General features: G+C 54.0%; 2 protein-coding genes across 8 annotated transcripts in view; one reads left to right on the top strand and one right to left on the bottom strand.

Moving 5' to 3' along the window:
• Positions 1-285: 285 nt before the first annotated feature.
• On the bottom strand, positions 286-4962 carry MYL2 (myosin light chain 2). The gene is made up of 7 exons (XM_033008308.2): positions 4743-4962; positions 3702-3791; positions 2942-3017; positions 1989-2093; positions 730-805; positions 599-647; positions 286-470 (listed from the first exon to the last, which is right to left on the bottom strand). Exons 1-7 carry the CDS (start codon positions 4827-4829, stop codon positions 372-374), a joined length of 582 nt encoding a protein of 193 aa, XP_032864199.2. The 5' UTR covers positions 4830-4962; the 3' UTR covers positions 286-371.
• Positions 4963-12333: 7371 nt separating this feature from the next.
• Positions 12334-19927, top strand: part of CUX2 (cut like homeobox 2) — a 69348-nt gene continuing 61754 nt past the window's right edge. For 3 of the 7 annotated variants that reach the window (XM_042805553.1, XM_042805554.1, XM_042805549.1), the window contains exon 1: positions 14066-14555. Coding sequence is in view for 3 of the 7 variants with exons in the window: in XM_042805552.1 (XP_042661486.1) it covers positions 13615-13656 (42 nt within the window). In the remaining 4 variants the exon portion in view is untranslated. Of the gene's footprint in view, positions 12353-13600; positions 13657-13862; positions 13937-14065; positions 14556-19927 lie in introns of those variants that run through there. The other 4 variants (XM_042805555.1, XM_042805551.1, XM_042805550.1 and 1 more) reach the window with 3 other exon arrangements.

Genomic DNA, 19927 nt, shown 5'->3' with positions numbered 1-19927 from the left:
CCGTGGTCCCGCTCCTGCACCGTGTCTGCTCCAAGGGGGCTGGGGAGGGTATGGGGGAGGTTGCAAGGGAATGGGAAACAGCAAGGCAGAGGGACTCGAGGGCATGTGAGAGTGATGTGCAGTGGGACCGGGAGGCTGGGGGCAGTGGGTTTGGGATGGGTCTGGGAGCTCCCACTGGGCACAGACACCCAACGCAGACACATACGAGAAGCTCAAGCACCACTCACGCCAGTGGCTGAATTTCCTCTTGCCAAGAGGCAGTTTAATGTGGGTACCATTCACATCTTCCCCAGGGGGAGAGGCAAAGGGACCCCGCCGTGCGACCTAGAGAGAGGTGATCTCACAGTGCCAGCTCCAGTGCTGAGGGTAGGCTAGTCCTTCTCTTCACCGTGTGTGATGACATGGACAAGGTTTTTGTAATCCAGGTTGCCAGACATGTCTGGAGGGAAGGCTGCGAACATCTGATCAATCTGCTGGGAAAGAGCCAGGGTGAAAAGGTGGCACAGAAGGGGTTTGTGGCTGGGGCTGGAAAGAGGTCTGGGGCTCTGTTGGGATGGAGGGCACAGGAGGCTGGCAGAGGGTGGGAAGGAGCTCGTACCTCTTCCTGGGAAAACCTTTCACCCTGCGTCATCAGCATTTCTTTGATGCTGCAAAGGAGAGCATGGTGAGCACCAGGGAAGCCTCAGAGGGGACACCCATGCTTCCCCCCCTGGCCAACCCTGCACTCACTAGGCAGATTTCAGGCCTTTTCCCTCTGGATCAAACACCTTGAATGCGTTCAGGATCGTCTCCTCCGGGTCAGCACCTGTGGGTGACATGGCCACAGCCGTTGGAGGTAGCGGAGGAGGAAGCCAGCTGCAGCCTCCTGCTTGCCTCAGCCTTTGGGAGGAAGATGGGGGGCTGGCTGGGAAGTGGGGGGCCCCGCAGGAATGCTGCAGCTGGGGCCTCTAGCGTGGGTGGTGACGTGTAGGGTCATAGCGTGCCCACACAACAGGCTGTGTCACCACCGCCCTGGCATCCAGCATCTATCTAATCTTTCAGGTGTATTTATAGAGCTTCAGGCACAGGCCCCTGGGGCCGCATAGCCTTCTGGAGATCTGCGGGGAGGCTGCATGCCTTGGGTTGTGTAAGTGATACAGAGGGTGCAGCCAGACAGGGCTGTTGGGTCAAAGTCATGAGGTAGCCAGCGCCCTTGCCAGGGTGGCCGTTGGTGCCACCGTTGGTGTCAGCAGGCTCAGAGGTGCTGCAAGATCTCCTGTCCCCTCTTTCTATGGGGACAGCAGCACCACAGCCTGTTTTGTTTGTTTGTTTGTTTTTTTAAAAATGGCTGGGGAAACCAAGACACAGAGACCTGCTCATACCCTGCAACAGGTTGGGGAGACACAGGTTGAGATCCAGATCTCTGGATGGGCAGCCTGAGGTCTGGCTTTGGGACTTGATATTGCAAGTCAGCATGAGTTTTGGGGCACAGGGACCTCCCTGTGGACAGTGGATCAGGGTATATGATACTGAGTTTGACCTCTCTGCAGTGTCTTAGGATGGGGAGGCAAGGAGAGTGTCCAAGTCCAGGATTGGGAGGACAAGGACTGGAGCTCTTGGGCAGAGAGGTTGTTGCTGATGATGGTCCCACCAAAGACTCTATCTTTGAGGTGGGTCCCTGTGCTGCCACTGGGAGAATGTGGCACTAAGGGATGTGGGAGGTATGGATGAGGGAGGTTTCACAAGTATCCCATGGTTGGCCCCAGGTATCACCTCTTGGCCATAGTGTGGGAGGCATCTCTGCTCTGACCCACTTCCCGGGCTCTGCATGCTACATTATGGCAGTTGGTGACACCTTTAGCAGCTCCCACCTGAGACCCCCAAGGATGACGGAGTGATGGGTGACAGAGGCCCTGGGAGTTGGGTGGCTTCCCCAGGTGGGACAGCATATTGATGATGGTGTGGGTCCCCACTAACCCACCACCCCAGCTCCCCAGGTGCCCTCTCACCCTTGAGTTTCTCCCCAAACATAGTGAGGAACACAGTGAAGTTGATTGGGCCGGGTGCCTCCTTTATCATCTCATCGATCTCCTCGTTTTTCACATTCAGGCGCCCTAGGGGAGAGCAGCGTTGGGTGAGTTGCGTGTCCATCTCCAGCTGCAAACGCGTGCAGACCTCCCAGCTCTTCTTCATGTGCTGGGGGCTAAAAGACACCACAGGACCCTTCTCCTGGAGGTTTTTCCCCCACCCAAGGGAAGTGGAAGAGTGACCTGTATGCTGGCAGAGGATGGGTGGGATGGACACCTCCAGCTCTGGTTTCTCAGGCTCCAGGATCATGGGAGAAAGGGCTGCAAAGCACTGAGCTGTGCTGCTTCCTTCCCTCACTGCCCCCTGGATCAGCCTGCTTCAGCCCTTCTTGGAAGATATTTTGGGTCAAACCACTAGTGCTGTGGTTCCCCCTGGCCCATGATGTCAAAAAGGAACAGGACTGAATGCCTACATCCTTTTACCTGAGGTTGGGTTGTCTTTGGGATCCCCCAGCCCCATTGCTGGTTCGTGCTGGCCTCTGTGATGAGAGAACCAAGCTTGCAACTTCACAGCTTCCCATAAATCCCATAAATCCCCCTAATACTCATATACCCAGGGATGCCATGGGATGGCCACAGCCACGTGCTTCTTAGCATGCAAGAAGGCAGGGAGAGTTAGGCTGTGTATAATCCAGGAGCTGACTTTCTCTAGTACCTACAGGATTAAACACTCACTGCTGCAGGAGCTGCTCTGAGTCACCCCACGTGGGATCTCACTGGCTAACAGAAGTGGGTTTGGGTCGGGAGGTTTTCAGCAGAACAAAAGTTCCAGTTAACCACTGGGGCTTTGTTAAATGGGGGCTTACAGCTGGTTTCTCGCTTAATGGGTCTAATGTCGTGGAAGCTGTTGGGAAGGGTCCTAAAAGGGGGCTCACCAAGTGCAGCAAATGTGTCTCTCAGATCTGCCTTGTCGATGAAGCCATCCCGGTTCTGATCCATGATGGTGAACGCCTGGAAGCACAGGAGGAGGGCAGGGAGCACAGGGAGAGGGAGAGTTGTCGGCCTTTGCAAAGGCTTTAGTACCCTCCTCCTCCCATGGAGTTGGGTGGGAGCAGGGTGCTTTGAGCCATCACAGGATGGGGTCTGGGGGTCCTCACCCAGCGAGGGAGCAACAACCATCACCCCAATCCAGCAGCAATCCTGGCCCCTGCACCCTTGGGCAGTGTGGGGTGATGGCTCCCTATGGCAGCCCAAACACTAATGCTGTACAAACCCCATGCCTTGGTTAAAGCCTTCTTATCCAGGGATGAGACCAACTGGAGAGGACAGCCTGAGCCATCAGCTCCCCCAGCTGGGACCAGTTATCCCTGTAACTGGGATCTACACAGGACCACGTGCCAGCTGTGCAGGGGTAAGTTGTGAAGATCTGACACAGCAGGTAAGAGCTAGCTGGGAGGTGTGCTCCTGCTCTCCTGGATGCTGCCGGCTCCTCTGCGGGCTCCTAGGAAGCTTTGAAGTGAAGCCATACTTAAAAATGTCACTGAGTTGTCGTTTTCGCTTTTAAAATAAAATGACTCAAAACTGGACATGCTGCCTCATTGCAAACCAGCTGTCACTGATCTGAAAGTGCTGAGGAAAGAGCTGAAGGTCACATCACATCAAGAACCCTTGGACTCTTCTACTAAACCCACCTACCTCTTTGAATTCCTGGATCTGGGCCTGCTCGAACATGGAGAAGACGTTGGAATTAGCACCTTCAATCCTCTTCTTGGCTTTCTTGGGTGCCTGCAGGGGTTCAAGTATGTATCACTAACTCACTGGCTTTTTATGGTGTGGAATAAAAGCATGAAACTACCCTATTCTTAGTTGTGAGTCCTTCACAGTACCGCTGGGCTGTTGCTGCCGCTGCACTTATGTGCTTGGTGGTTTTCTTGTGCATCGCTCAGGAGCTCTGGGCACATGTGACCCTCCAAGATACTGAGGGCCGTTAAGATTCCTCATTAAATTATAGCTCTGTCTTTGCTTTCCAGATATAGGCAAATAGGTCTGAGGAAAGATGAGTTGGGAAATCACTTCCCCACCAAAGTCTACAGCAGGTCAAAGTATCGATGCTGGGCTGAAATCTCCCTGGGTGGAAACCCGGCGTTGGGAGCGCGCTGCTGAGGTTGCACGCAAGGGCTGTAGTCAGTAGGTGCTTCCTCACCCTGTTATGCCTCTTGCTAAGAACACAGCATTTATCAAAACGATTGCTTGTTAAAAAAATCTGCCTCCTCCTGCACTGAGGCTTGAAACAACCAGAAATGGCTCACCGTGTCTTTTAAAGAGGAGCAGAGGGCAGAGCCGCTCACCCCCCCCATTGCCCCTCCACATGCTCCAGCAACTTTTCCCTCTAACTGGGGGGGACAAGGCACCGTGAGAGGGTTTGGGGGGACACTGCAGCCCTTCCCATCATTGCATGGAGGAAGGGAAAGCAGAAAGATGGCATTTGAACCCCTAACTGGTCTGCCCCAGTTAGAAAGCTCTGCTGGCGTGGGAGACACCTCTCGGTTCCCCATGGGATACTGCTGATGCAGCCAGATGCTCCCCAACTTGCTCACCCCCTTTCCAGGGCAGGGGGAACCTTTGGCCATCAGACCCCTGTTGCCTCCATCGCTCCCTGCCCATTAAAGCTATCCTGATGAAAAAACTAATGGAATTTGCCTCTTCCCGCTGGAGCTTCGGTCTCTCGGTACTCACCATGGCTTCGCACAGCCGCCGATGTCGCTGTGAGAGGAGTCTCGGAGGCAGTCCCTCGCTTCCCTTGGGCTGAAACAATAAATACATCCCACTCCGGGTTAAAAATAACTCTATGCCCACTTTTGGCTGTAATAGGTAATTTAGCCACCCCCAACCCTGTTGTCTCTGACTTTCTCAGTCCCTCTCTCTCTAATCTGGAATAGCAGCTTGTTGTTGTCACCGGCTGACGTGACATGTGAGCCAGAGAGGGTTTCAAGGTTAACAAAGTGCCAGGCGGCCCCACAGCTCCCACACTGGAGATGCTGACCCGCAGTGGGGTCTGCACAGGAGCAATCCCACTTGTGTTTGTCACTCGAGCTGTGGCCGGGTTTTTACCCTCTTCTGGGGCATGCAGGGAAGATTTGGCCTAGGGGGACCCCCAGCTACAGTCCCCCAAACCTTGGGATGTGGATGTTTTGCGTCAGTCCTGCCAGGCATCTTTGGGAGCCTTCATGCCCCATCGCAGTGTTAGTATGGCAAAGCTTGGATGCTGGAGGTGGAGGAGCCCTCCTGCCCTGCCTGCAACAGGGTCACGTCACTTGTAATGCTTGAAGAGCAGAAGAGGCTGCCGGTCACCCCGTCTCTGGACAAAGGGAACCATCCTGCTGCAGCACCAGCTTAGATACAGCACCCCATCCTGGAGTGCTGGGCTGGGGCTGGAGGCGGATGCTGAGCTCCTGCAAAGCCAGGCAGGCACGCAGGGCTCCTCTCTCATGTGTCACCCCCCACTGAGGCACCTGTCACCCAGTTAAGCCAAACACTTGCTTGTCCTGGTCCCAGCAAGACGCAGCACACAATTAACTCTCACCATCCCAGGCTCTGGCAGCCAGTGCGGGGCCACATCCTGCAGCACCCAGGAGTTCAGCACGGGCATGGCACAGCCACCCTGCTTTTCTGCAGCAGGAGCCACCAAACCCACAGTCCAGCAGGCAGAAATCCTGCAAAACTTCTGCTGGGATCCATTGTCCTCGTGGAGCAGACCCACCAGCTATGGAGACCAGGCCGTTTGGCAATTCTGTTGTGTCTTCAGTATTTTTAGCTTGTTAAATTTTATCTCCCCCTCCCTCTTGCCTTGCCCTGGGGATGTGGGCATGCTGGGGTGGGAATGGTGCTGGCAGCCCAACAATGCCTGTCAGCCAGCACTGTGGCCCCCCAAGCTCTGTGGTGCCTGGCATGGTCCTGACCTGGGGTGCGGGGGGCTGCCCGACATCCTCCCCTTGGCATGCCGAGGAGGCTGGTGGGCGAGCGGTGAGGGCTCGGACAGGGCTGGGAACAAAAGGCAGCATGAAATGGGATCACTGGAGCTCCGGGCTCTGCCCAGACACTGCCCTCGTTCCCCCAGAGGACACAAATATCATGTTGGATCCCTGACACTCACCACTCGGTCGCACCTCAACGCCCAGTTGCTGTGGCTGAGCCAGCAAGGATGGCGTTACAGGGAGGATTTAAGTAGGCAGCTGGAAAATGCAAGGGAAAAAGTGCCTGGAGAGGAGAAAACTCCTGATCCAGGAATGACCACCTTGTCTGGACGCAGCTGCAGCTGAGGGAAGGGATTTCAGGATGGAGTTTGAGCTCTTGTCTGAGCAAAAGGGCAAGTGAGAATGCCAAAGGACTGAGCTGGGATGAGGACCAGTCCCGGGCACACAGGCACAGTCTGGGATGAGCGGGATCAATCTCAGCACGGATGCTCCCTTTCCCTGCCAAGTTCAGCTGGATTCATCGGCCAGCTGAGCCCAATTACCTTAATTTGTGGCATTAAGGAAAAATCCATAAGCATCAGGGAAGTGATGTGTAGTGGTTTAACAGGACCGGTTGGCCATGGAGCTGCCGGCATCGCCTGCATGTTGCCCATCCCCAGCTCCGTGTCCATGCTGGGGCCTGACTGGTGGCACGGGAGGCAGCCCTGGAACCATGGAGATTTCCCAGAATACTCTTTTTTGAGGGGGGAAGCACCATTTCTGCCTGCTTAGCCTGGAAGAGGTCAGACCTCGGTCTCTCCCTGGTGTTGCCCACGCTGTGGTTGGGGGTGAGATGGTGGCTGGGGGGCTTCGAGGGGCTGGTTGTGCTGAGCGCAGCACAGAAATCCTGGCCGGGGATGGGGTGCAGATGGCTGTCTGTGTTTCTGCTGTAATTTGTAAGACGGTGCATCTGCTCCGCTGCTCACTTCTCACTGTCAGACGTAATCCTCTGTGCTGCACGGGCCGGATCCTGCCCCCTCGATGAGGATCCTGGTCCAGCCTGGGGATGGAGGTGGCTCCAGGCACATCTTTTCCTTCCCCTGCTATGGATATGGGGGGACTTACTGGCATCCAGGAGAAACTGGGTGCTTTAAATATATATTGTATGTACATATATGCTTATACAGCTCTGCAGTGAACAAAAGAGCTGTTGGGAAGTGGCTGCAGCCTGTGAATGCATGTCAGGGAATAACACACGTATCTGTGCCATGGCAAAATCAAGCATCGTCCCTTCTTATCTGCAAAAGAGCCTGTGTTTTACATGAAAAAGCCTTTCTAATTAATAGGACAGCCCCTCTTGAGCTCGATAAAAAATGGAGTCAAAAGGATTTGATTAACCCCTGCTCTTTTCAAGGCGCGTGCTCTGCCTGAGAGAGATGCATGCCTGTGCCTCAGCCAAGTCCTGCCTGTGGCCGATAACGGGCTCCCTTCGTCCCAGGGAGCCGGCAGCGTTGCGCCCATGGGTAGTCCTGAGGCCGGACCTCAATGGAGCCGATTTGGGGGTGTCCTGGCCCCAGGGCTGGCCAGGCACTGCCACGTCGGTGTGCCGGGATGCTCCAGAGCCAGCCCGTGCAGCCGCTCACCCCACGCCATGGTGGTTTCCTTATGAATATCTTTTGCTCCAACCGATATTTTTTTTCTGCGATCAGATACATTTGACTAAACTAATACATATGTATACACGCCAGTACATTCCCATTCAAACCAATGTAAATTACCTTTGACCAATACATTTTCCCAGGGAAATCAATGCATTTTAACACTGGATAATATTTATGAAATTGAATTTTTTATTGAAGCTAATGCAATTCTCTTCTATTTTATGCATTTTTATTAAACTAATGCATTTTAAATTAAACTGTTGTATATTAACTACAGTGGCTGTTGGTACTTACAGTAAAATAATATATGTTTGCTGAAATCAATACATATTCCAAACCTAGGAATTTCCAGTTAACAAGGCTATATCAAGTATAACAAATGCATGTAGCTATTTAACTTGATGCTTATATACACTGGCTGGTATATTTGTTTATTGGTAATGATTATTTTTAAAAGGAAAAAGCTTATTAAAGTTAGAAAGATGGATTCCTGTGCAGCTCAGAGCTGCAGTTCGAAGCCGGCAGTGGTGGCCACCCCGTTGCCGGTGCTCACGCTGAGGGGGGCCATCGGGGTGGCCCGCGTGTCCTGGTGCTGGCTGGTGGCTGAAGCCCATCTCCTCTGCCACAGATGGCCTCTGTGCCCTTGGCCACATCCCTGTGCCTCAGTTCCCATTGCGTGGGTTTGGGGGGCAACCTTCCTTTTCCTTGGGCTCACCCTTGCTCATCACAGTCCCCTCCACAGCCCCTTTCTGCTGGCAGTGTCTTCAGGAGCTTTTGGAGTGTTTTATCCATCTCCCCTTGGTGTTTAGAAGGTTTCAATGTTTAACGGCTTATTCCAGATAGACTTCATTTAGCAGCTTTGTCTGATTCAGCTCCATTTTCCCTCAGAAGGATGTATCACCGCAGTAATGGCCAGGAGGATTTGCCCAGCTCAGGGGTGTGGGGAAGAACTGCCACCCACAAAACAGAGCCAGGGGCCAGCTGGCCTGAGGATGGGGCAGGTGATGGGGACGAGGACGGATGATACTCCCATTCCTGAGCTGCTCCCAGGGATGTGCCCTGCGCTGTGCACAGGATGCGGCCGCAGGAGGAGACGGCCATCCTGGCCTCCCGAGCTGTGGCATTGACGGGGGAAAGCCAGAAATAGCAACGTTATCTGCTGTCCGCATGCTGAATGGCGCCATAGTTCAGATAATTTGGGCGAAGCAATAAAAGAGGAAAATTAATTAAAGAGCATGTGCTAATTGTAGGGGGAATGTGCCTGGCCATAAGTAGCCGTGGCAGAAACACGGCCGGTGGAGGGGCCCCGGGCACCCTCCCCGTGCATCCTGGGGCACCCAGGGGGCACCGCGGGCTGAGGCCGGGCACAGCTCAGCTCATGCCCTGTGGGAGCCGCGGTGAGCACCGAGGAGAGAGGGAGGGTGCTGTGTCCCCCCGCGGTGCCTCAGCCTGCGCTCCTGTGCCCCCCATGTCCCTTCAGTGTCCCCTTCGGGGTGTGTGTCGTCTCCCCCCCCCCCCCCCAGCCCTCCCCGTGTCCCCACGCCCCGGCCCCGTGGGATGCGCTGTAGGTACCGCGGCGGCCGCCAGGTGGCGCCGTTGTAGCGGGCGCGGTGCGGGCGCTGCCGGGGCCGGGGGAGGCGGGGGGAGAGGGGAGTGAAGGGAGAGAGGGGCGGTGAGGGATGGGGGGAAAGGGGGAAGAGGGACGAGGGGAGAGAGGCAGGGAGAGGGATGGGGGAAGAAGGGCAGGGGGAGAGGGGAAGGGAGAGGGATGGAGGGAAAGGGGGAAAAGAGAGGGATGGAGTGAGAAAGGGAAAAGAGAGGGATGGGGAGAGAGAGGGATGAGGGGACAGAGGCAGGGAGAGTGATGGGGGGAGAAGGGCAGGGGGAGAGGGGAAGGGAGAGGAATGGAGGGAAAGGGGGGAAGGAGAGGAATGGAGGGAAAGGGGGAAAGGAGAGGGATGGAGGGAAAGGGGGAAGGGGGAAGGATGGGGGAAAGGGGGAAAAGAGAGGGATGGAGGAAAGAAGGAAAATTGAGGGATGGGAGGGAGAGGGAGAAGAGGGATGAGGAGAGAGGCAGGGAGAGGGATGGGGGGAGAAGGGCAGGGGGAGAGGGGCAGGAGGGAAAGAAGCAGAGGGGAGAGGGCCATGAAGCTACATGATCTGCAGTAATGGGCTTTCACACTACCAAACCCTTTAAAACATTTGTGAGAATGTGGGAAAGAGACTGGGATGGCCCTATACCGGGCTGGGGGGGGCATCCTGCTGCCCTGGGCTGGTGGGAGACAGGCAGAGCCAGGCGTTGCTGGGACAGCCCTGGGCTCTCCTGCTGGAGGAGGCAGAGCCCCTGCAATGGAGGGGCACTGGGGAGGCAGTGGGACCTCTGTCAGGGTTTCCCGGAGCCCAGGACCCAGCTCAGCTTGGGGACAGCGGATGGAGACTGTGCTGCAGGATGGGGACAGAGCTCTGGAGTGACCAGCTGGGTCTCCACGAGGCTCCTTCTGCTCTGTGCCCAGGGCTGAAGCTGGGCCCGAGCTCCTGGCCAGCCCCAGGGCCTGACTCATCCCCGCTGGCATTGCTGTCCCTCGGTGGGGCTCCTGGCATCCCCCCTGCCCATCCTCGGGACAAGGCGGCCGAGCGAGCTCACCATCACTGCTGGCACTTGGCTCTCACTGCCAACATCACCCCTCAGATGCCTAATGGGGTCGGATCACCACACAAAGGACTTATCATGTGGATCACAAACGGCAGGAAGGCGAGAATAAATTAACGCCTGAAATGGGAGTGTGCTGAAATCTAACTATTTTTTTTCCTTTATTTTTTTTAAAGTACACAGAAAAGCCTCTTCCATATTTTAATTAAAAGCCTTTCACGAGAGGAGGCAAGGGGCTGCCATTTACAACGGGCTATTGTCAGGCACACAAAGCAAACCGTTCTGGAGACAAACTGATTTATTAACCTGCGCCTCGCAGCGCTCCCCGGGGTGGGTGAGTCCTGGGTGGTTGGGGGGTGGTGGGACCAGGCTCCCCCTGCTCTCCCCGGGGTGCCCCAAGGCCAGCAGGCCCGAGGGGACACAGGGGAGTGGGGATGGAGCATGCCACCCCGCATCTCTCCATCCCTCCGTACAGCACGGGGCACAGCCCCTCTCCCTTACAGCTCTCATTGATTTATTAATGATTTGGCCAAACAGAAACATTCCTCCAAAGCCCACAATTTAATTTGCTCACCAAAGATGCCAAGTTAGTTTTATTTCTGATTTATGAGCAGGCTCTTCTGTTCCCTCGGCGGCAGAGCAGGGCAGTGATTTATGGGTGTGAGATCAGCTTTGTGGGTGCAGGGAGAAGGTCCCCTTGCTGGGACCTGTCTCTGATGGTGTCCAACAGCAGATGCCTGGAGCATCTTGGCCATGAACAGACTGAGCCACCCCTGCTGCTGGCATGAAGAGGACTCCTTGGCATCAAACAGCAGAAACCCACTCCCCCCCCCCCCCCAACAAAGACCATCACATCCCACCTGGGTTTATTGACCCATCTATAACCAAACCTCCCCCTGTGCACGGCCCTGAGAGAGGGATGGAAACAAATTCCCATGGAGGGATTCCCCCCTTGCACAGCCTGTGCTCTCACCCCTGGCTAATTACAGCCTCGTTAAGCCAAAGGTGAAGCACCTGCCTGGCACCACCAGCAGATCCAATCTCATTACACATCCCAATGCCTCTCAGTGGTTTGGGCCTTCTGATTTTTGTGGTGGGTGGGTCAACAGAGGATCTATTTATAGTGCTTGGGTTCTCAGGGCAAAGTTGGGTGCTTGATTTGGGTGCACCCAACTGGGGACAGTCCAGAGGCACTTGATGGTTGGGTGTCACAGACCATCCATGGAATTTGCTGCTGATGTCAGTAGGACTGAGATTTCAGATTGTCATTTGTATCTGGGGTTCACCAGTTCCAGGCAGGTGCTTTTGTTGAGGCACCATGAGGGGGATCTGCCATAGCAACCCCCTCCCCAACCAGCTCCGAAGCTACAGAAGAGGCTGGAGCTGGGCTCGCAGGACTATCCAGGCTCTCTCTAACACAAACTGCCTTGGCTCTTGCAAATCCTTTCTTTGAACTTTGATTTTTCTGTTCACTTGTTCTTCTGCCTGAGGCATTTTGCAATTGTGGGATTGTGAGCAGCTCTGACTCTCTCTGAGTGGAAGAGATGAGAAGGACGAGATCATTTCCTAGCTGTTTGTGCTACAGCATGGTGCCAAGGTCACTTTGGGTGTCTGCCTTATCCTTTTGGACAGTTTTCCTGGCTCAGGTGAACTTCAGATAACAAGAAGGGAAAGAGCAGACCTGTCTCTGTGACAACTGGAAGCACCTGCAGAGCTGCTTGTGCTTTGAAGGGTATTCCTTTTCTCTGGCATCTTCTGAAATCAAATTACGCTTTTTTAGTGGCATCTCTAGAGCCCTGCAAAATGCAGGGAACTGCAGCAGGATGATACCTGGGCCGAGGGGCTGCTTCCTCCCCAGCCACGTGCAGGCAGAGGCTTCAACGCCACAAGATCCGCCGCAGCGAGAGGAGCAGAGAGCTTTGGGGCTGGGATGGTGAAGGACTATGAGTGACAGCCACAGGAGCGCTTGTCCTGGGTTTGCTGACATCCATGCACATGGGTAGCGGAGGCTGCCAGGATGGCTGACCCTCTCCCTCCAGCCCCTCTGAGCACAGGGATCTCCGCAGCGGCAAAGGGTGGCAGGTAAGATGGGGGGGGACCAACACGGTGGTGAACGAAGGGGCTGCTGCATGCTGCCCTCATCCTCTCTCCAGTTTCAGAGGCAAAGCATTGCCCATGGCTTGTGAGCTTGGGGTAACACTTCAAGGATGTATCCATGGGGTGTGGGGGGGTCTGGCTTGCCCCATGCTGCGCCTCGGAGAGGGGAGATGGGCTGTGGGTTTATGGCACAGCCTGGCAGGATCCGGGGGCTCTTCCACGCGCGGAGATGTGTACGTGTCTGCGCGACAGCTTGGGGTGTTACCTGCTCCTTAGGACGAATATTAAAACCCTGCACTTGCTTGGTTTGCAAATACCTGCCTGCAAAACGTACCCGAAGGGGCAGCTCAGCTCTTCACTCAGCAGCAAGTCATGGCCAGCAGCGCTGGGGTCCCTCCAGTGCAAACACAGCAGGGCTCTGCTGGGAGGTTACTGGTTTCCCCACAGGGAAAGGAAAATAATGCTCAAAGCCCTTTGGATGTCAGTGTGGTTGGTGCAATAGGATTTGGGGCAGAAACCGTAAAGTTCTTTATTTTTTTGGTAGGAAAGCAAAAGGGTTATTTCTGGACAGGTTTTGTTACTGCCCAAGTGCTATTGGCAGTGCTCCATGCTTCTGTTTAAGTTGTTTGAATTCTTCAGAGACCAACTGCATTAAGTCATTTAAAAATATAGTCCTAAACCAGTCCGAACCTTGGGAATTTTCTCACCGTGGTGTGCTGTGGGCGTGTTTGCTGTGGCCGTTCCCACCAGAGTCAAAGGTGCTGGATGTGTCAGGTTGGGGGGGGGGGGGGGGGGGGGGAACAAACAAACAAAACCAAAAAAAACAACCAAAACCCAACCAAACCCTGAAAAAAGTTTAACTGGTGGCTTCCGGATGGTGATTTTCCACCTTCCCAGGGTGGTTGGGTGTTCTTAAAACACTGATTTTTTTTTTTTTTTTTTTCTTTTAATCTTTTAATTTTTTTTTAATCAATTGCACCGAGGCTCTGTGTCCCTTCCCCGGTGGAGGCCTCCGCGGGGGGTGGGGGGTGTCCCACATCGCGGAGGGGGGGGGGGGGTCCCACGACCGTGGGATACCCACGGGAGGGGGGGGGGGATGCCGCCCCCTTCTCTCGGGGCGGGGCGGGGGCCGCCTCCGGTGGTGGAGGCGGGCGGGCTCCTCCGCTCCTCTCCGCGCCCCTCCGCGCCTCCGGTTCACCCCCCCCCCCCAACACCCCCCCCCCAAGATGGCCGCCGACGTGGGATCGATGTTTCGATACCGGACGCGGTTTGATGTCCGCCGGCTCCAGGTTGGTGGCGGCGGCGGCCGCGGGGCTGGCGGAGGAGGAAAAGACGGGGGGGGGGGGGGGGGGGGGAGATCCAGTCCGCCGCCCCCATCCCTCCCTCTTCCCCCCCCCCCCCCCCCCGCGCTCCTTCCCTCCCTCCCTCCGCCCGCCCTTCCCCATCGATAGGTATCAGAAATTGATCCCCGCCGCCGCCGCTCTTTGTTCGGCGCCGCCCGGGAGATATGGAGCAGCGCTAGCGGCGATGGAGCCGCGCCGGCCCGGCCCCCGCCCCGCCGCCCCCGAGGTGACAGCGGGGCCGGGGAGAGGAGGGGGGGGTTGGCGGGAGGGGGGTGGGGGGGGCGGCCGCCGCTCCGCCCCGGCGGGAGGGGAAGGAGGGAGGGAGAGGAGGGAAGTTCCGCGGGATGAAGTTGCGGGGAGCGCGGCCTCCCGCCAAGTTTCTCGCGGTCGGAACCGCAGCCGCAGGTGCCCGCGGGCAGCCGAGCGTCCCCCCGGTGTCGTCGTCGTCCCGTGTTCGTCGTTGCCTTCCTTCTCCCCGCTAACGGGGTTGCAGCCCTTGCTCATGCTCGGAGCCGGGCGCTGGGAGGGTCACAGACTCTTTATTGAGATGATGGATGCGCGGTAGCCCGGGGGATGGCGGAGCGGGGCTGCCCGGCGCCCCGCCGCCCTCCCATTGTTAGTCAGGATTTGCGGGGCCGGTGCTGGGGTTCGGTCAGCCCTGAATGTCAGGGAAGGCGATCAGCAGCAACCGGCTACTAGCCGGTCCTGCGAGCCGGCCCGGGGAAGGGCTGGCTGCCGGCGTTTGGGACTTGTGATGGATGCGGCGGGAGAGAGATCCTTTGTGGCTCTGGGCAGGTCACGGATGCCGTATCCCGCCGTAGTGCCCTCGGGCTCTGAAATTAACGGTAAGTCCTTTGTTAACGTGTACGAGAGAAGGTTTGTCAGGGGCTGTTGACAGTTTGTGACCTTAAATAGGCACCTATGTAGCGGGGAGGCGGATAATTAACACAATAGCTCTCCCAACATAATGGGATGAAACCCAACCTGGATCTACTACAAAAGCCGAAACGCTCATTTACATGGATATTAAATGGGTTTATCCCTGTAGGATATTACGGAGTTTAAAATGCAGCATGCTTCATAGGGGAGTAAACAAATTGAAATGCGATTTATGGGGCTTCGGTACTGTATCAACAGTTCCAGCATTTAATACATTTTGGCTTTTAAGCAGATTACGTGCTACGTCTGTGATACGCTACCCTAAAAGTACTGCAGGTACGACGGCCGGTCGGTTTGCCATGACTGCTCATTTATGGCATTGTGGTCGGAAAGGGATTACGGGTCTAAGCGCTTCGGATACAAAAGCATTCCTCGCTACATCACACTAATGACTTTTCCTGGGTGCGCACAGACCTTTATTTAGAGACAAATATTGGCAGCTACTTTTCCGTGGGTTTGTTGGGGTGTGGGGGGGTACTTTGCTGGTGGGAGAGGTGAGCTGGGGGGTGGGCAGCTCTCCTTTCTTCTTTCCTTCTTTCCTTCCTTCCCCCCCCGTTCCGCTCGAGCGGGCGGCTGGGGCTGGGTGCGGAGCTGGAGAGGGAGCAGTGGGGATTGACTTCTGTCCAGGCAGCATTTCTGCCACCTCGCCGGGATCACGGTGGGAAAGGTGACCTTGTGCCAGCTTGGCCTAATGCCCTCAATTTAAAAAAAAAACAAACAAAAAAACATAAACCAAAAGGGGAAGGGGAACGATCAGTTTATTATCCTTCCAATGGCTTTTTCCCTTTTTTTTTTTCCTTTTTTATTTTTTTTTTCTTCCTTTTTAATGCATGTGTCTGAGCAGCTCTGCTGGCCTGGGGCTGGCCAGGAATGGCAGAGTTTGAGCAACCCTGATGAATGGTGGGCATATGTAAAACATGTAGATAATGTGCTACTCGGCAGCACTTTGATCGAAACAGCGTTGAGCCTTTTTACAGCAAATAGTCTCGGAAATGAGAAGAGATAAAATTCTATCAAAGATAATACCAGACATATTTCACTGGGTTATGAGATTGTTTTATTGTGTACATTACTAATGCAGTATTTTTTTACAGCTTTCTTGTGTATAATAGTCATAGTGGGATTCATACCTTTATGGGTTTTTTGTGTTTTAATTTGCTCTCGGTTTATTATGTTCTGGTTAGCATTGTATGGATCACATGCTCCCCGTGCTGGATGCTGTTTTAATCTAATCCATTCTGTGCTAAAATGGCAAAAAATGGGAAGAGTTGTGAGCTGTTGATTTGGGATAATAAATACAACCAGGAGTGAGGGGAGAGAGACAGATTATAGCCATCTTTTATAAATGTCTTCACATCTCATTATGCAGATGAGCTCTGGCTATACGGCTCGAGTGTTTGGTTCGTCAGATAAAATGCTCTTCGTTTTATTTCCTGTAATGCAAATGCTCTCTGCATGTCGGAGTGGAGTTGGGCAGAAACTTCGGCGGCGGCTCTGCTGGATGGCGGTGTGCCGGGAGCCTCGGAGCGTGGTGTGGTTGATGGAATGTTTTTGCTGTTCAAAGTTTAGGGGAGGGAAAAAAAAACCCAACTGTGGATGTGATTAAAATATTATAACCTTATGATATTCTGAAGTGCATAAATTTTACATATCAGCTACAGAGGGAGTTTAGACATCCATTAAATGATATGACAGCTTGACTTATCTAAATGTGCTATCATTTAACAATGTGTCAAAATTCTTCTTTATATAGACGACAGCAGTAAATAAGCTATCAGTCCTCTTGGCTGAAGCTTAATTCCTGGAGCTTGGACTAATAAACTTAACTGCACTCTTGTGGAGCAGCCCGTGGGCAGGATAACCTCAGGGGGAGGCCACAATGCTTTTGGGGCTGTGAGCAGGGGCAACTTCACATCTGAAAATTCCCCAGGTTCTGTGTGGGTTTTAGGGCTTTTACGGAGAGACTAGTGGGACCTTCCAGTTTCCTCCAGCATCTCCAGCACCCAATGCTATCAGTTCCTACCCCTGCTTTGCAGAGGTGGAGGTGAGATGGTACCTGTGGTCTCTGAGCCCAAGGGGAAGAAAGGGGGAGCCCAAGAGGGCCCTGGGTATCCCCATCTTGGAGGGGGTGGTGGGTGGTGGTGGTGGTGTTTCTTTCCAAGCTGAAATCTTGGGCTTTCTGCAAGTGCAGCCCATGTCCAGGGCTGGCTGAGGAGCATTGTGGGGTTGTGAACATGGTTTGTGCTTTCCAGTGGCTCCAGCTACTCCCCATACATCAGGGCGCAGGGGAGCACGGGCTGCAGCATCATCCTGTTTAAACAATTAATATGAATTTAGGAGCAGTGGCACTAATGAAGCCGGTTCTCGGCAGATCTCTCTCTTGTGATTGGGTTATCTGGTGTCTGCTAGTTGTGTGCTCCTCTTGGGGCCTTCCCAGTGACCAGGGTGTCCGTGATGGTGCGCTTCGTGGGGATTCTCTGCTGTCTGCTATTGCAGCTGTGCTCCGTAGCCCATCTCTTGGCAGGGACACTGGTGGCACTTCCTTCCTTCACCCAGGAGTCCTGTTTCCTTAGAGATCTAGAGCTATGGCAGCCAGAAATGTTTGTCCCTTCCATGTGCCACCAAGGAGGTTCAGCTGAACCAACCACCAAAGTGTAGCTGATGCTCCAGCGTGGCCCATTAAAACCTCAGTGGCTGGGGGACCCGTCTGTCTCTGGATGTCACCATCACTGACTGCTTTGGTGTCCCCTTCCTCCACACTTCTACCACAGCTCCCTCCTTGGGTCAGGCTGAGGTGCAACATCCACCCCACATCCCCCTGTTCCCCCCCAATCCTTCACTAGAAGCAAATGCTTGATATTTCTAATATTTCCAATTTATATATGGAGGGGACAATGAGATGTGCCATGTTTCTGGTCCCACCTGCTGTTGGGTCTGTGTTGTGCATTGGCAGAAAGTTGGACCATGAAGTTTCTGAAGTGAAATGTGGCTTTTTCTTTTTTTTTTCCCCCATGGCTGAATAATTGAGATGCTGCCAGACAAGAAGAGAGCTGCAGAAAATGAGAGTTTATCTTTAGCTCCACAGCTCTCACTTTAGAAACTGGTGACCCCAATTCCAGCCCGAAGAGTGACTTCTTCCCTAATTAATAAATCCATTAATTAATTGTGTGCGTGCTGCAACCCATTAGAGATGTACGCGCTGGCCTCCTGATCCAGTTTAGTGGATTGTCTCTGTGGCCTTGGAGGTGGGGGGGAAATAGGGATTGTGACCAAGAGGCGAATAGGGGACAAGGATGGAAATATAATTTGATTTTATGGGACTGGAGGGAAGGGTATCAGCCCTGCCACCTCCTCCTGGGTTATCCAGCTTGGAGATGGGCATGGGGACAACGAGCAGGGTGCTTGGGGTGGCTGTGCCCACTGAAATTGGGGAAGAGTGTGGAGTGGGGTTCATGGGGTGCAGGCAGCTGCCTGCTGCCCCAACCTCAGGCCAGCCTGGGTGGTGGAGCAGCCTCTTGCCTTGATGCCCCGTGAGGCTTGATGGCAAGAGGGGAGCCATTTCTTTGGGGTCCCTGGGCTGCGTTCTCACCTCCCGCTGCCTTGCGGCCACAGGTTTTTGTTTGGCAGGGCTTTTGTGCTGCAGGTGGAGCTGAATGTTAAAGCGTTTGGTGATCCGAATTATTATTTATGACCAGATTAAGCAAACAGTACACTCCCAGCCTGCGAGTCCTTTAGGAGGTACTTGCTTAACTAGATAACCTCAGCAGAGCATGCAGAACTTGCTATTCATCTCCCTCCATATGTTGGCACAGGAGCTGCTCCCTTCAGTTAATTTTTCTTGCTGTCTGCAGAGACTTCAAATAAAAATGCAGGCATAATTGTTGTGCGTGCCGGTCCCATAGCTACTGTTTTCTCTGCTGAACGGAAAGTTAACTGTTGGCAAAAGAAGCATCATCTTTACATGCAGAAGGCTTTGCTTGCCTATGGATCTGGGGGTTGGAGTGGCCCGTCTGCTCCCCCGTTTTCCCCTCCTATTTTTGCTGGTTGGAGGAAAGCAGTGTGTTTGGGTTCCCAGGGGCAGCTTCGTGTCCCATGGGACTGTGGTGATGCTGCTCCCCTCCTCCCTTTGGTGCTGGCATAATCACCGTGCTCTACATCCCTGCCTGTGGGAATTCCCATGTCTTGAATTTCAGGGAATTATCCTGGGACCTGCCGACACAACATGGCAAATTGAAAATGCGGGGCCATTGTTTGCAGGGAGGGAGGGCGATGGCAAGCTGCAGCATCCTGCTCCTCAACAGCCTGCCTTGAAAAGAAATTAATTTAGGGTTCAAAAGCAATGGTGTGTGCTCCCCGCCTTGCTAGACCTTGATATAGAAACCACACTGCTGCTCGCTCTCTGTATTAATGGGGTAGCAGATTCCCTCTTGGATTGGAAAAGGCACTTTAGAGGCATCCATTCCCCCCAAAAAGCCTGGGTGAAGTTTCTCAGTATATTTTGTACCATCCTGCTCCTATTACTGAAAGATGTAATTCCCCAACTTGGGAGATAATAAGCAGGTATTGACTTCTGCTGGGGTCATTATCAAGATTTATTCAGTCAATATGGCTTCTTGGGTCAATAAATCTTGAGGTTGATAAAGGAGGAATATATACTTGCAGACTTTATTAAAAAGTTTTCCCCTTTTGTAACACTTTCTTGTTCATGTTGCATTAGGTTCTATGACTGAGTTTCTTTAATTACCTTTTTTTTTGTGATGCATGCTTTCCTGCAGCTTTTGGTGTGTCTTGCTGAGACAGCAAAACCTGGGAAACAGGATTCAGCCCTGTGCCGGGTCTGGCTTGCTCGAGATCACTGCCTTGTGAAGATCCCCCTCTCTTGGTTTGGCTTTGGCAATAGGGTGGGGGGCTTACCCCATCATTTTGGGGCTCGGTGGGTGGGGAGGATGGGGCTGAGCATGGGGTGTTGGGTTTTCCTGCAGGAGGGTTAAAACTCAGGATTCCTGTTCCCAGCCCACTGTAAAAGAACAAGATTATGTCCTCTCCCCATCGCAGGCTGAGAAGTCTCTGAGATTTGGGATGAAGTGAAACAGCCATGACACTCTGCACTGGGTTGGGCTCTGTCCCAGTACCCGCTTTTTGCCTTGGGCAATGGCTTTGTGCTTCAGTTTCCCTACTCTTGGGGCACCAGGGATGGAGTATTCTTGCAAACCAGCATCTCGGGGCAAATTGCCCCCAAAAGGGGCCTGGCAGCATCGTGGCGGTTGCGTGCTTGTCC

This window comes from Tyto alba, unplaced genomic scaffold, assembly GCF_018691265.1.
Source record: "Tyto alba isolate M040663 unplaced genomic scaffold, T.alba_DEE_v4.0 Super-Scaffold_44, whole genome shotgun sequence".
Lineage (NCBI taxonomy): Eukaryota > Metazoa > Chordata > Aves > Strigiformes > Tytonidae > Tyto > Tyto alba.
This window is presented reverse-complemented; position numbering and strand designations above follow the sequence as displayed.

Excerpts from the sequence above, each read along its gene's own strand:
- MYL2 (XM_033008308.2), bottom strand. The coding sequence starts at position 4,829 with ATGTATTTATTGTTTCAGCCCAAGGGAAGCGAGGGACTGCCTCCGAGA. Across the intron at positions 3,792-4,742 it reads GGCGGCTGTGCGAAGCCATG|GCACCCAAGAAAGCCAAGAA; the intron begins GTGAGTACCGAG and ends GAACCCCTGCAG. Across the intron at positions 648-729 it reads AAAGGCCTGAAATCTGCCTA|CATCAAAGAAATGCTGATGA; the intron begins GTGAGTGCAGGG and ends TCTCCTTTGCAG.